Below are 16,673 nucleotides of genomic sequence, written 5' to 3' on the forward strand. Positions count from 1 at the left end.
TTTCGTCACCTTAGAGTAGTAACGGGTTAAGTCCTTTTAAAATAAATAGGGAGTTAACCAGTTATTGCAGTAAGGTTAATTTTCATGACAGAAGCAAAATGTAAGCACTGTAGTATTTTGATTTCTTATACAAATTACTAAAATCACTTTAATTGTACTTACTGTCAGAAAGCAACAGAAACATTAATTAGGTGATTAATGTAATTGGCCAATATTTTTTTAAAACTAAAACAGAATAAAAATGATATAGGGGTGCTACAGGGGGCATAGGCGGTAACTTCACCTTTAATGAACAGGCTCAAACAAACCGAGCTTGCATCATTTATAATGACATTATGCCGTTCTAGGCATTCTTTAAAAATATTCTGTTTTTCTCTATTTTTGTTCTAACAATGGAACTAGAACTAGATGACAATGGGAACAATAGGTAATATTAAAAACCTACGGCACTTTTGATTGATTTATTTTTATTCATGAAAGACAATAATTGCATCCAGTAAGGAAAATTGCTACGTAAGAACAATTGGGGGGGGGGGGGTGCGGGTAGCCGCTTTAAACTCGGTTTGTTACAGCGACGGTACAAAAATTTGCATTTTAATTGTATTTTTTCTTCACATTGTACACCGATCTCTTCACGTGATAGGCATCTAACATATACTAAATTTATAAGTAAAAAGAGTAATATTTTAAAACACACGCTTGCCTTTTCTTCAGAGATAACAGTGATCAGTTACTGACAATTCAGCTATTTGATGTTCGTGATAAATCATATTACTTTGTCGATCATTAGCTAACAATATTTGAAATTGTTATTAAAACAACTGGCCGGCATTTAATTCTGACTTACTCTATTATATCAATGTAACATAGCCATTAAACGGCATTTTGTTCCATTCATCTGAAATATTCACAGATATAAGTACTGAAGGATAAGTAAATGAAAAAAGTTTCAAATTGACCCAAACCACTCAGAATGCATTCCTTTCCTCCACTTCCCCACTTATGGAGGAAGGGAACGGTCATCAATGGCTACAGCCGAGTTCCCGTGAGAGAACAGCCGTAACCCGCTTCGCGCTCAGAAAGGAATGCTCTGTCTCTTCATCGTGGGTTTGGGTCTCGTCAGTTTAACCTGACGTCCTGGCGACACTTACTATAGAAATGATCCCTAAGAGTAAGGTCTTAATCACTTTGTCAAAGTTTGATGTTTAAGTACTACGTTAGATTTTAATACATGTACGCCTTGGAATTACAATGTTATAATAATAAAAACATACTTATTTCGTAATTTGTTGACGATTTATTTCAGAAAAGTTACGTTCTTAAATGAAAGATATCAATATTTTAATGCCAAAAGTGTTATGTAAATGTCTTAAAGTTTTATAATTGTAACACCTTAGTTGAAAATATCTGTATTTTTTGTATGTAAGGGAGGTAATATAATACTTATTATAGTTGTGTTGCATACCTTCTTTATATATCATTTAACATTCATACTTATATGTATTCTACACTGTTTCAACGCAAAATGATTTTCTTAAATAGTTAAGGATTAAACCAACAAACAACGTCCTAATATTTACATTTTTTAACTTTATCACGGCTAATTACATTAAGCATAAAGTCGTGCTTTCATTGAATTTCAAGGTGACTATATAGTTTAAAAGGGAGATAGTACGTTGTTCAAGTACACTTTTAGTTACTATCTCCCTTACTTAGTATGCCGTACTAGCTGGTTGTTTTAATACTCCCAGTCCAGTTGGTATTTTGAATATTTTCATGTTTTATCGTGTTTTATATTAAGAATTGGATTTATTATTTTTATAAACATTTTTCTACCCAGTGGGTTATCTCTAGTCCACTTATCGAAGTTATTTGTTACAATTAAAACATTAATCTCATTAAAATAGCATGAAAGGCTAATCAACTTTAAAGCATCAGAATTGGACCTCAGCCTAATCCTAGGTTGGGGACGTAATGATGTAGGCGTGTGCACGTGTGCATTACATTGTCGGGTATTGTGACGAATATTGCCATAATTTAGTTGAGACAAATATAGCTATCTAGTATTTCGCCGGATCCAGTGGGTTCGCAACTTCGATCCCTAACTGACTTTTCAACTTAAATTGCGGATTTTTTTTCTTGTCTTTGGAATCCAAAAATCCTGTGAAATGGCGCTTTACACAAACCAGTTGTTTCGACACCTCTTTTCTTAAAAATGACTTAATCATAACTAACATATATGCAATGCTATACGGGTTTTTTAAGTAGAAGCTGCTCACATATATATGATTAAGTGCAATTGCGTTATTTAATTGTTTAAAGATCCTGTATGTTTTGTGATTGATATTGTTACTGTCTGTATACCACACTTGCAAAAAAATATATATGTATATAATTATGCAAGTAAAACAATTTTCAAACATCGAAGAATATGTAAAATGTGTACTGCAAATATTTAAGCACGTTATATTTAATCAACAAATTATATGCATTCATTTCTTATTGGAAAATTTGACTTAGAATTTATACAAAATAAATTTCTAATTATCTCCCTTTATTTACATGAAATATTAAAATCGGTAATATCTTTATAAATAATGCTTATTGGAACTTACAATAATGACAAATCTTAATTTGAGCATCATATTTATGAAATAAAACCATGAAAAAAATGTGTTACAGGATCTTTAACTTTTTATAACTTTTTAACACCTTAACAGCAAGGAGAGGTAAATCTCACTTAAGCACGGAGAGGTAACTTAATCAAAGGATAGAAGAACATGATCACCTGTAACATTTATCATTGCTTTGTTTCTGTTTCCAATAAGTTAAAGTACATGCGTAGAAAAACTTGAAGAATTCCTTGATTTGTAAACTGATACGGTCTCCAACTATATCATGATTTATAAATGTAAATTATGGCGGTTTCTTAACATAAAGGTTAGATAATCACTAACACTATTATCTAACAAATATCTGCATAAAGTTTACCAGTAACAAGCTAGAATCGAAAGAGTTTATATAGAGCTATAGCAGTATGACCAGCCTCAATACAGTTGTTAACTTTGATATTGAAATCCCTAACATTTTCTATGGCCTAATTTCAAGAAGCGCAAACCCATTTCAAAAAGCTCAGGTTAAGTCGCAGTGTAAATTCGACATAATTATGTGGATTGTGATAGCCAATCTGTAGTACTGACTTTTAATTGAATACGTACGTATATACATGCATGTACAAAGTTAAATTTTTGCTAAAGTCTATGTCGAATTAAATTCATTTAGATATCTTATCTTATACGACAAGGCCATTGATTTACGATCTCTTTTTTTTATCATGAAAACTAATATGCGATGCTACAGATAGGGACATGTAAAGTAGAAACAAATCACATTTGTAATATACATGTATTTTAACCAGTAAAATACTTCTTATGTGTTGGGCAGACTGTGCCTGTCCAAGCTTAACAAGTGAGTGGCATCCGTGCGAGCGAGCACCTGGATAAGTACCCCCTGTAACGCAAGCTTGCTTTCTTAAAAAAGAACCAAGACGAGAAAAAAATATGTATTCAAGAGTGAAAATCACAGCACGTCATCGCAACTCAAATTAGCATCTGTTTCTACTTCATGTACTTTCATAATTATACATATTTGTTTTCTTTATTTGGTCAGACCAGAGAAATAGATGTCTGCATCTCTGGTCAGACATGAAAAATATTGAGAAGAGAAAAAAAAATTTGAACGTTTTTTTCTCATAAATTGTATAATAAACTATACTGTAGTCGTTAAATTGAATGCTTAACAATGTTTGTTGTTTTTGGTTTATACGCAGACTTTAAGTGAGTTCTTTTGTCATATCTCTGCGGCGGCGTTACTGGATAACTAACAAGGGCAGTACATGTAATTACCAATATCACCGCAAATGACAGACTACTCTTTTCCACATGGTTTTTTGAATCCGCAGTGAGAGACAGATGACCATTAGATTCAATGTCCGGCCAGACATAGACTGTCAGTGAGAAATGACGCCTTGCCCGAGGATCAAGCCAGCGACACCCTTGATTACTAAGCTGATGCTCTTTCTAAAGCCATGAACGGACATAACGCTCTAAAATGACATAAATGCTTAAAGCAGCATGCCTCCAGATTCATGCTAATTTTTATGAACATTTTGAAAATGTATTGAAAGCAAAAATATTGTGAAGTGAACAAAGAAAATAATTAATACATACAACCCGCTAAAATTTCTAGAAGAGGTCAAAACATACGAAAATAGGCCTTACTGCGTTAGTCACACATTAGAAATATGATGATAAATAAATACTGCAAAATTTACTGATCGCACATAATGTACTTTATAACTTAAATCTTTTTACTTTACTAAAATCATTAGTATTTTTTTGGAAAAACTTGGGGCATGCAGCTTTAACATTCTTTCTTTTATCAAATAGGCATGCTGCATTTTTCAGACTGTAGCATTCTTTAGTCAACAATCACCGTTATAAAGTATCGAACGAGAGGGTTCAGGATAGCCCTCTGATACCCAATCAGAGTCTATAATTTAACAAAATGGGTGCTGGGTAATCGTTATCCATCAAAATATTAATCAATTTGTGTACAAATAACAATGAATTTTTTTTTCATATTTTTTTATTTTTATTTTCTCATTATCATTAGTATATACCATTTGACAAGATTATAAACACCACAACAATAGCAAGGGACACAGTCCCTTATAAAATCATAAAATAGCACAAACTGGTTGATCCAATAAATCAAACTTTGACAAAATTCTGAAGAAGACGGGAGGCCGTAAGGTATTACATCGGTCTTCTGCAGGCCATACGGCGTTACACAGATGGCGTCATCAATACATTCTCCCGCGTTCTTGGATAGAACGTTGACAAAAGTTGGTTTCAAAAGGAACATAACCAAGTTTTCATAAATTAAAACACATGATGATCAGATGAAATATTAAGCGTGACTGAGGTAACTACAGAAACAAAATCATAATACTAAATCCAGCTATTTCATGTATACATTGCATATATAATACAAATACTGTCCATGTACCCCACTTTGCATTTTTTTAGCGTTTTCACTTAATTATACACATAAGTTTCGTTGATATAAATATGCTGGCCTTTACACAAATTCACATATTAGTTACGAGTGCTTTTATACAATAATTGCAAACATTTTCTTTAAATATAGATGCATTAAAGGCCCATTATGCTTCAGAGATGCTATCATTTTTATTTCTCAAATCCTTTTTATTTTTTGTTATCTTGTTAGATTCCACAACATACTTATTTGATATATAGATGAACTATTTTTGCTTCTTTTGCTTTGTTAGCAATTGCTATATTTATAGGGAATTAGTATTTTGTATGGATGTCAAAATACTACTTTCTTAACATTTCGTACCTTTAGGGACACATTATTGCAAATTCAGCGGTACTTTCTTTTCAAATATCTCTTATGCCCTTAATCCATTATTAAAACATTATAAAACACATTTTTGTCATTACTGTTTCTTTAAAGATATGGATTTTTGAGGCATAATGTGCCTTTAATGATACACATGAAACACAAATGATATCTTGCATAAAACGTTAGTGATAAATACACACATGATCACAATTTAAACAATGTTAAAAATTCATCTTACATTTGCCTACTTAATGCCATTATTTGTCAATTACACAATTAAAAGAATTGCAATTTGGTGATAAAACATTCACAGTTACAGGTAAAAATAATTTACAATCATACTTAATTACCACAGTCTGGCCTTAGTATATTAACATACAAATACGCAAACGTGTACAAGTTACTTTCATCTTAATTTTACTTATAAAATTGTAACACATTTATGTTGTTTTCTCTTTCTATTAAAAAAAAAAAACTCTTTATTTATATCCATCAAGAATATCACACATTTTTTCCCTACAAAATTGCCTCATTACCATTATATGCTAATAGAAATATTTGATCGACAACCATTTATAGCAGAGCTAGCTAAATAAATTCCATTTTTATATCCAGTTTTCTAACATAAAACAATATAGCCTTTATATTCTATCAAGATGTTACAATATTCTAAGCTTTATATAAAGCTTGGTGTAACAGATTTTCATTACTATAAAGCACATGTTGTTATCACATAATCTAATCCTTAATATAGAACAAATAACCATGGTTACGCTCACCCTATACATTGTATATACTTGTAGATGGATATTCAGCAAATAACATTTGTTCTTTCCTTACTGAGTTAAACTAACTCTTCACACAGTGGTTTTTATCAAGTTATTCAACAACTTATGGTATAAAGCCTGTTTATGTTGTAACACTCTGCCCAGGCTAGCCTGAATTTATTATAAAGAAATTATTCTTGCCAGATATCTCTGGTTCATACAGTATATAAACTTTCAGACTAACAAAAATAAGTTTTTATATGTATTGGCACAATAATCAAAAAGTCTCAGTTTTGATTCCCAAATAAATCTAATTCTGTTATTCATTTAACATCTTCAATTTTTCTATCTGTATCTTATTTCAGAATTAAAACAGACATTTATACAACATCCAGCCATATAGTTAAAAGTTATACAACATACACCATATTTCAAACCTTCATAAAATGTATGCAGTGTACCATGAAAATATTGAAGAAATAGGTATGCACAGAACTAGTAAAAGTTGTCAAAAATGACACATGAATAACACAATTTCATAACTAGACAATGTATTTGTCTTTAATCTATTACGGTATTCTATTTTGAGCTGTATTCAGCACTGAGTGGCCAGATGTAATATCTTATAATATAAAATGAGTGATTTTCTAGTATAGTATAATATCAATACTAGTTATTTCTTTAACACTTCTTGCATGTCAGATCTCTAAATTTTCACTTCTCATTTATTACTATTTAATTCACTTTTACAGATCTTATTATTGATTTAAAAAAAATGCACATACATAATGCCTCAAAAGAAAAAAAAAAAAACAACACCAAAAACAACTGTCAAAAATAAGGAAGAATCATTCTATGGAATAATGAACAATGAACAATGACTTAAACAAAGATTTTTTACAAATAATAATAAAATAAAAAATCCTACAACATTGATAAATTATAACTCGTCTCTTTCATCATCACCTTCCTCGCGAGCATGATGATCTCGGACACCTTTCTGCCTAATCTGTTCCTGCGTGTAATAAACCAGTCTGCTCCGGACATCGTCATCTAGATCATCATCCTCATTCTCTTTCTTGACGAAGCCGAGTAACTCTAAAAGATTATTACAATCTTCCCGAGATTTTTTATCTAAACTAATTTCCTGAAATATGAAAAGTAAGCAATTAATTATTTAGTAAATCAGATAATTTTCATAATCTAATGAATTATGGCTTGTCTTTTTGGATGAAACAGGTGATTGAATTACCAAAAAGATAGCAGTTTTTACAAATACAATTTTTACATAGCCGGTGCTTCCAATATATAACCTTATGGAATATAACCAAAAACAATAAACATTCAATATATATAACCCAATAAGATATAACCACTGTCAGGTCCAAAAGTCTAAAAAGACGAAATTTGAATTTCTTATGTAGATCAGCAGGGCAATTAAAACAGAAAAATATGTAAACGAGAAATGTCCCATAATGTCAAAAATCCTCAGTGGAGTCCCTTTAATGAATTGCCGAGTGGTTAACATATCATACTTATAATCAAGGATTTCATAGCGACATGTGTTCAAACTTTTTTTAGACACAAGCTGTAGTTTCTATGAGTTATAAACCTTTAATACACTCATTGCTCAGTAATGGTTGGTTCCAGGAATAATTATTATAAACCAACAAGGAAAGATTATGATAATGTGTGACAGTCTATAAGCTTATAGTTTCCTACACAATTAATTTGATCTTCCAACTTCCTCAACAGGATATTGCCTCTTCCCCAAAAGATAAACAAGAGGGCCATGAGCCCATGATAGCCCTTAAGTCGCTCACCTGTATATAGGCCCCCCGGAGCGGGCCAGTTTTAACCCCTGGGCTTTTGTTTGAACAAACTTGGTAGACACCCATTAGAAGATGTTTCATGCTAAACATCTAAGGTCTAGCTTGTTGGGTTTTTTTAAAAGAAGTTTGTTTTTTTGCACATATATTTACAACCAATGACACCCCTGAGGCAGGGCCAGTTTTGACCCTAGGGCTTTTATTTGAACAATCTTTGTAGACACTTACTAGAAGATGTTTCATGCTTAAAATCCAAACACTAGCTATTCGGGTTTTTTCGAAGAAGATTTTTAAGTTTTTGCTATACACGAATCAATGTCCCCCGGGGCGGGGCCAATTTTGACCCCAGGGCTGTTATTTGAACAAACTTGGTAGACATAAATTAGAACATGTTTCATGCTAAATATCTTAGCTCTAGTTCTTTGAGTTCTTTAAAAAAAGATTTTTAAGTTTTAACTATATGCATATAGGAAAAATCAGTGACCCCTAGGACGGGGCCAATTTTGACCCCAGGGCTTTTATTTGAACAAACTTGGTAGACAACCATTAGAAGATGTTTCATGCTAAATATTTTAGCTCTAGTTCTTTTGGTTCTTTAAAAGAAGATTTTTTAAGTTTTTACTATATTCATATAGGGAAAATCAATGACCCCCTGGGGTTGGGCCAATTTTGACCCCAGGGCTCTTATTTGTATAAACTTGGTAGACATCCATTAGAACATGTTTCATGCTAAATATCTTAGCTCTAGATCTTTGGGTTCTTTAAAAGAAGATTTTTTAAGTTTTTACTTTATACATATAGGGTATCAATGACCCCCTGGGGCGGGCCAATTTTGACCCCAGGGCTTTTATTTGTACAAACTTCGTAGATACTCACTAGAAGATGTTTCATGCCAAATATCTAAGCTCTAGCTCTTTGGGTTTTTGAGAAGAAGATATTTAAAGTTTTTTCTTTTGGTTGCCATTGTATTAAACCAGAGTTCTGCATGGAATTAAATTCTTTGAACAATTTTCAAAGGTGACCACCAAAGGAACATTCCTGTGAAGTTTGGATGAAATTGCCTCAGTGGTTTATGAGGAGTTGTCATTTAAAGTAGAAGTTTACAGACACCGGCCGGCCGGACGAAAAGTGATCACAAAAGCTCACACTGTCATCGACAGGTGAGCTAAAAAACCCCGTAAAATTGTACAAATTCAGAAGGTTAAAGGTTAATAATAAGCATTTTGAATAAAAATACTTACCTCTATAACTACCTCATCTTTATTTACAAGCTGAAGGACAGGCGGAGCTCCACCCTTTGGTTTAAAGTAAACATCGTGACTGAACATATGTTAAAGATCATACTGTTTATGATTCATAACTTTCATATACATTTTGAAATAACACCTTCAATTTAGAGACACAAATAAGCAAAATTTGAAACTGACAATGTCAATTTCTTGGTTTTACAAAGATGATCAAAACTGCCTTTTACGGACAACATTTAACTATTGTTCAACAGTAGAACATAATGTACAGAAGATTTATGGCAAAACTATATTTATTAATATCAGTTACCCCTGGTGGAGGTATGTCCTATTACATTATGTACAGTAATTAATATTTTCTTATTTTTTTTTGTTGCATTGTAATACAAAAATTAAGCTCAATTGGCAATTAACAGGCTTCACTGACAGGAGGGAATTTTTTCCAAGAGCCTAACTATACATTACATCAGACATTTAACTGCATCTGAACATAGTTATTGAACTGTACTCCGTCTCAACATCTCAAGGCTAGCAAGACTGCTGAACAGCTTCCTAAGGTGTAAGCATTCAACAGCAACAGGAAGATTTAAAATCAGAGACCATACCTACAGTCCTTCAACTTGAGATAGAAATAGTTCATTACAATTTCCCTCTATTTGATATAATAGTTGTTTGTTTGAAAGGATACAACAGAGGGACGTCCTCATAAATGAACTTCTTAACCTCTGGTAAACGATTCAATCGTCATCCGGAGCAGCTCTGCAAATGAAATAAACTCAATCATATGAAATAGACCCTATCAATTCAAATAAACACAATCAATTCAAGTAAACAATAGATATCAATACTGCAATTATAAGTAAAATTACTCTACATTAAAATATTTGCAATTTTTGCAAATATTTGAGCATGCAAAAGTTATCGCCATTTTGAATGAGGAAAATCTCAATCATTTGTGAGTTGTGTTAAAATGTAACATTTGTAAACACTTTTATTTTTTTCATCTCTTATTGTGAAAATTTGTATAACTTTTATCAACCATAGAGCATGAATAAGCTAAATTACCCTGGTCCTGAGAGCAAGTTCAATTTCATTTAAATTGTTTGTTAGACCCCACTTGTTTAAGTTTATCAATAACACAAAACAAGCAGGTCATTCATAAAACTAATTAATTATTTTCTCTGCGTGTCTATGACCATATTTCACAAATATGCCAACACTTACATTCCTTAATTTTAATTATTTTAAGTACATTTTAAATGGTAATTTTGAAGTGGGGTGGATCGTCACTAAAGTGGGGCGAGTGATTATAGTCCACAAATCATCAGTGTCATTATCAATTCTCATCCATTCTCAATTTTCAAATAATTTAATTAATTTATAGCAAGAAATGAGTTATTTTTTTTACTTTAATAAAGATCAATTCTCAGTTTAAAGAAGTCCCCTTCACGATTCCAAAATAAAAGCATCACAACGTAAAGAAATGCCACTTACAAATGTATTAGAGATTTGATCATTGCATTTAAATCAAATTAAAGTTTTAAATCAAATAAACAGAATTAAATGTAAATAACACGCATTCTCTCTCAAAAATTCAAGAAAACTTGCGTTTGTTCCTCACAAATTAGAAAGCCATTAGTTCCTTCACAATTTAAGGAAATAAACCCAATATATTATGCTTTGATTTCATATAGATAATGCCATTAAACATTGTTAAAAAGTTAAATGTATGACATGTCCGATTACTATACCATTTAATAGTAAAATGTAGACCAAACGCATATTTCCGCGTGACATTAAATTTTGCATCATTGGAAATATATTATAGAGTCAAAATATACCTCAACAACTGCTTTGACGACGACCTGGTCCTTAATTGAATCACAAAATACAAAACTTGACAGTGCAAGCAACGTCAGCACACGAATAGCATCCATCTTGAAATGACAAACTTGTGCTCAATATTGATCGATATTTGCCACGTTTGGTGCGTTTACCGAATGCGGGCATGTGTAGCAATTTAATTGGTTGGCTGCTTGTTGGCTCTTAATGCCTTATTTATCGCTCAACGCATTACACATAAATATCTTTAAAATATATTAATGTTACTTTATAAATTCTTAGCTAAATTCATTTTGCGTCAACCTTCTTATTTTCATAATCATAATTAAATACATGTGCATTTATTAAAGATCCGGTAACTCATTTTTATGGTTTTATATCATAAATATAATGCTCAAATGAAGATTTAAAAATACGATGAATTTCAAAAAGCATTATTTGTAAAGATATTACCAAATTTACATTTCATGTTAATAATGGGAGGTAATTAGAAATTTATTTTCTATAAAGTTAATATATTTGAATTTTTTCAATAAGAAATGAATGCATATATTTTAATGATTACATATAATGTCATGGAGTTGAATAGTATATGTATATCTGTGATAATGTGGACAAATATTTGCTGTAAATTTTTTTACATATTCTTCGATATTTCTAAATATATGTTACAAGGGGAGGAATCACGCCGTTTATTATAATAGTTACCCAAATAAACAAGATGGCGGATGCAGCCAAAGAGTAGGGTTTTCCCTTTTTTCTCTGAAATTCATGATGTTCTTGTGTAAAGGTACATATAACAACCTTCTCCACAATTTTCCTGGCACACAGAAATTTATTTCATGGTGTTTCGTCAGCGAAGCGAGAGAATTTTCCACCGGTTTGATCGTGGTAACGTACGGCTTATTCTCTAAAATTCACTGTTTTGTTTACATATATGTATATTAACTGAAATCACTGACATTAAAAAGTTGTATTATGTCGGCATTTTAGCATTCATGCCCATTCTGGCTAGAATAACCGCTGAAAATATTAAAATCGGGGCATTTTCCGGAAATGATAACGTATGGCGCACAAAATATCAATGATAACGTACGGCGCATTTTTGTCTGCTTAATTGATTTTCTATATAAGAGAAAAGTTATGTTACCAGTAACCAGATATAAGAGGATGTGTAGAACCAAATAAAGAAACTGAATATTATTTAGTGTTTGCATAATATCTGTCATGTGTTTTTGTATCGGATAGAAATATCCGATCCAAGGGCTCTTTCGCATTGGGCTGTAACGAGTCTTGCTAATTTAAGCCCTTGTGCAGGTGTGTGGGATGGATATTAAAATCCGATAGGTAATTACGAGTGAAAAGTTTTCTTGCATATCATACTCGAATATAGAGCAACTTTTCCACCTTTGGTCAAAAGTGAAACTTGATCCCAAATTTCAAATATCTATGTATATGTTAGTGCTCATCCGTACTGTTCTATAGAAATTATAGATTTTGACGGGAGCGATAGCGACAGAAGGATGTTTTAATTTCTGTAGAACAGCTACGGGTGAATACTAACATACTAAGCGTCAAGCTTTTTTGGCACTTTATTGCGTCACTATGCTGTTCTATGAATTATTATGAAAATGAGAAATCGACTATGAACGGAATTCGATAAAGTATCGTCTTTTGTTCTTTGAATTCAATGAAAATTATTCCACAGATTTTCCTTAAGAAATACAGCGCTTTCATTGGGTGAGAAATAAATTTGGACACTACATAAACTTCTATTTTTTCATAGTGCTTCATAGAAATGTGTTCGTAAAAGTACAAGTATAGTGACGAAAGAAAGTAAATATTAATGAAGCCAAATAAAGCTTGACACTAAGTATGTTAGTATTCATCCGTAGCTGCTCAACGGAAATAAGAAACATTCTCCGGCCGCTATCGCTCCTGTCAAAGTTTCTAAATTCTGTAAAACAACACAGATGAACACTTACTGATTACTACGCTACTATGATAATATTGTTTACGAAGTATATGTTACTAACATATACTTCGTAAACACTATTATCATAGTAGCGTAGTAATTTTTACAGCTTTTCTTTCATAAAGATAATGACGTCATCTGAGCGCATTCATGAGCGGTCTAGCTTTAAAAATGATTTCAGACGGGTTCTCGGACATGGATAAAATATCGAAATCCAAATCCGATTTGAAACTTTATCATGGTCGGTAAAATGTTTACCGCAAATTTCAATGAAACTCTTTTATTGCTGATACCTGCAATACTATTTTGTAAGAGATTGATTGTTTTTGTTGGGGCGTTTGCGAGAAAAAAAAGCTAAAATATGATAGGCAAATTTATTAATTGGATGTAATTGTTTTGATCAAATCATTTATAATAAAAAAAAAAAACTGTACGGATATGTCGTGCAAATATATCTGACGTCATAGTGGCACAACGTCACGCTAAATAGAAAACGTTTCGTCAAATAAACTGGAAATTTTTATTTAATAAATTTATAATTTTTTTCGCAAAACATTATTTTCTAACTAATTCAATAAATTCAATATAGAACCTATACTCATTCATTATTCTCTTTCATGAATTTTCTTTTAATGAGCGACCAGATTGTATAAACACAGGCTCATCTCCTCTGGGTGAAAGCTAGTCGCAATCACTTTTCGTTTGGTTTATGTTTGACGTGGTTCAAATATTAAGATTTTCTTATCAGTAATTTGTAAGTAATTTTGGAAAAGAAAAACTATCAAGTCTTCCGTACCATTTTAACATTTTTGCACTGGTGAATGCATTTCTTCTTGCTGATAAGGGGATAAGACCATATAATTATCGCACAACACTGGCGAAATTTAATGTGAAGACAACAATACACAAATGTTTCCTGAAAGTGGAGGCTTTTCTTTCCATTCTGCATTTTATACAAAAATATTCTCAAACTATAAACGTGTGTTTTACTTGATATATTTACAACGAATATCTATTATGCCACCAGCTAAAAAGATATTGATACCCGATGGTGTAGCATTGTTCAATAATTATGCCCCCGCCATGTAATGGCCGGGGCATATAGTGTTACCCTGTTCCGTCATTCCGTCCTTTCGTCCTTCCATCCTTCCGTCCTTCCATCATTCTGTCATTCCGTCATCATTAGTTTCCGTTCATTATCTTAAGAACGGTTGGACACATTCAACTCAAATTTAAGATATGGATATGTCATGAGAAAATACAGGTCAAGTTCGAATTTGGTCATGGTTCGATGATTTTTGGCAGAGTTATGCCCCTTTTACTTTGAAAATAATATGAAATTTCAGTTTCCGTTCATTATCTCCCTCAAGGTACAACACATTCAACTCAAACGTGACATATGGATGCGTCAAAGGAATGCGCAGGTCAAGTTCAAATTTGGTCATGGTTTGATGTTTTTTGGCAGAGTTATGCCCCTTTTACTTTGAAAATAATATGAAATTTTCAGTTTCCGTTTTTTTATCTCCCCAATGGTACAACACATTCAACTCAAATTTGACATATGGATATGTTTTTGGAATGCCCAGGTCAAGTTCAAATTTGGTCATGGTTCAATGATTTTTGGCAGAGTAATGCCCCTTTCACTTTGAAAATAATATGAAATTTACAGTAATATAAATCCGTGATAATAATAATAATAATAATTGTCTATTGAATTCGTCTAAGAAACATGTTGTGCCAACAAAAATAAATAAAGATTCAGAACCTGCCAAATCCTTTATTCACCCTTTATTATTGAATGTTATAGGATAGGTATATATTTACAGTAATCTAAGTTAACAGTTTATCTATAAGTTAATATGAGTTACTATCTTTCATACTAATTGCATGGTATATACAATATTATTGTCAACCAATCAAATTGTTGCAGTATATACATACTAAAAGGTATAAATAAGCTGACTTTTGGTTAGGTACTGTACCTACTCTGGTCAGTACTACAAGTCTTAGCTTTGAAACATTAAACTGGACTTAGCCCTAAACACACACATTTACGCTTATTATAATCGACCACATATTAAAAAATCTCATAAATATAATCTTAATTAAATAATAAGTAAATTTGTTTTTAATATAAAACTAAATATCATTTGATAAGTATAATTATTATATTTGTTAGGGCTATTCATATATTAAAAGCATTGATTGAAATTGTATTTACTTGTTGTTGTCGTTTAGTCCATCATCTTTTCTAGCGGTTATTGGCAATTAAATTTAAACGAATTTGATGCTCAGAAGAACCTCACCACTATTACAGATAAATTTCAAAGGAGTTATTCTATTTTTTGCATTTTCAATAACGATGCATTTCAAATTTAATCTGATGCATGGTTACACTTTACACACAGAAGCTAGATATAAGTGGAAATATAGAGGTAAACATTGATATGTTATAATACAAATCAGAGGTTTAACATAAGTAAAATGTTGGATTTACGATTGGCCGATTTGTGTTATATTAAATTTATTCTCTACATGCATATACAATGCACGGAAATCACGTGCACTCACAAGCAAAAGCATTAAAGATGTAACTTTTTTCCTTATTTTAACATACCGGTATGTTCCTATGTGCCTGAACATTGCAGAAAGCTTTTTTATCATATTCATTTTCATAAAAAAGTCAGAAAACATTTTACCAGTTTCAAATATCGAGCAACAATTATTCGTTATTGACTCTCAGAACAATTATTCGTTATTGACTCTCAGAACAATTATTCGTTATTGACTCTCAGAACAATTGTTCCTCCTCATTAATTTTAAACTCCTAGTACTATTTCTTGACATAAACATTGTCTTTAAGGAACGCAAGATAATTGCTCCTTGACTTTCCTAACAGTAATCAATCACGTGTGGGTTGTGAGTCGAACGTCCATTACTGTATCCTTAAAGCACTCTTCATCCACAACATTCAAGGGACAATATATTGTCACCCTTTTGCTAAATTTCATTCTGCTTGAATTATGTAATGAAGAATAACATCATTCATCAGGCTATAAAACTTTTTTATTTGTTGTAGCATCAAGGTTTTGGCATGGAATCATAAATACAAAATAAAAATTCCAGGGCGAGGTATTGCAGTAGAATAACTTTATACTAGCGAGCAAATTGGAGCAAGGCACTTAAATTTGATCTGTTTTGTTTTATTGGCATTTACAGACAAGTCTTCATAAACCCGGTATGAGCTAATGCTTTTTAAAATTGATTGACACTTTCTTATTGGGGTCTTAATCTATGTTGAGTTTTACAAAAAACTATTTGAAATTAAAGTTTTACGACATTCATTAAAAACCTTTAGCTGCACCAGAGAATGCTCATATTTAAAATATCTTCATTTATTGTTTTAAAGTATAAGATGTATAACTGACACATTTTCCAAAGGCGATGAAAACTTTATATTACATGTATTAAACTTGACTATATTCAGGACATAAATACAAAAAAAAAATACAAGAGTGTAACTTCTTGTTTGAAAAAATATTGTCAATTAAACTTCAACTATACAACAACAACAACAACATAA

At 31.7% G+C, this 16,673-nt stretch overlaps 1 protein-coding gene and 1 non-coding gene across 2 annotated transcripts; both read right to left on the reverse strand.

The window, feature by feature from the left end:
- Positions 1 to 963: 963 nt before the first annotated feature.
- On the reverse strand, positions 964 to 1,181 carry LOC132728019 (small nucleolar RNA U3). The gene has a single exon (XR_009625424.1). It is a non-coding gene; the product is annotated as a small nucleolar RNA U3 (small nucleolar RNA).
- Positions 1,182 to 4,629: 3,448 nt separating this feature from the next.
- Positions 4,630 to 11,360, reverse strand: LOC132728018 (selenoprotein M-like). The gene is made up of 4 exons (XM_060713627.1): positions 11,115 to 11,360; positions 9,962 to 10,032; positions 9,268 to 9,346; positions 4,630 to 7,344 (listed from the first exon to the last, which is right to left on the reverse strand). The coding sequence occupies exons 1-4, from the start codon at positions 11,208 to 11,210 to the stop codon at positions 7,138 to 7,140; spliced, it is 453 nt and encodes a 150-aa protein (XP_060569610.1). The 5' UTR covers positions 11,211 to 11,360; the 3' UTR covers positions 4,630 to 7,137.
- Between the last annotated feature and the right edge of the window lie 5,313 nt (positions 11,361 to 16,673).

Source organism: Ruditapes philippinarum, unplaced genomic scaffold (genome assembly GCF_026571515.1).
Source record: "Ruditapes philippinarum isolate M1 unplaced genomic scaffold, ASM2657151v2 ctg9327_1_1_1_1, whole genome shotgun sequence".
NCBI lineage: Eukaryota > Metazoa > Mollusca > Bivalvia > Venerida > Veneridae > Ruditapes > Ruditapes philippinarum.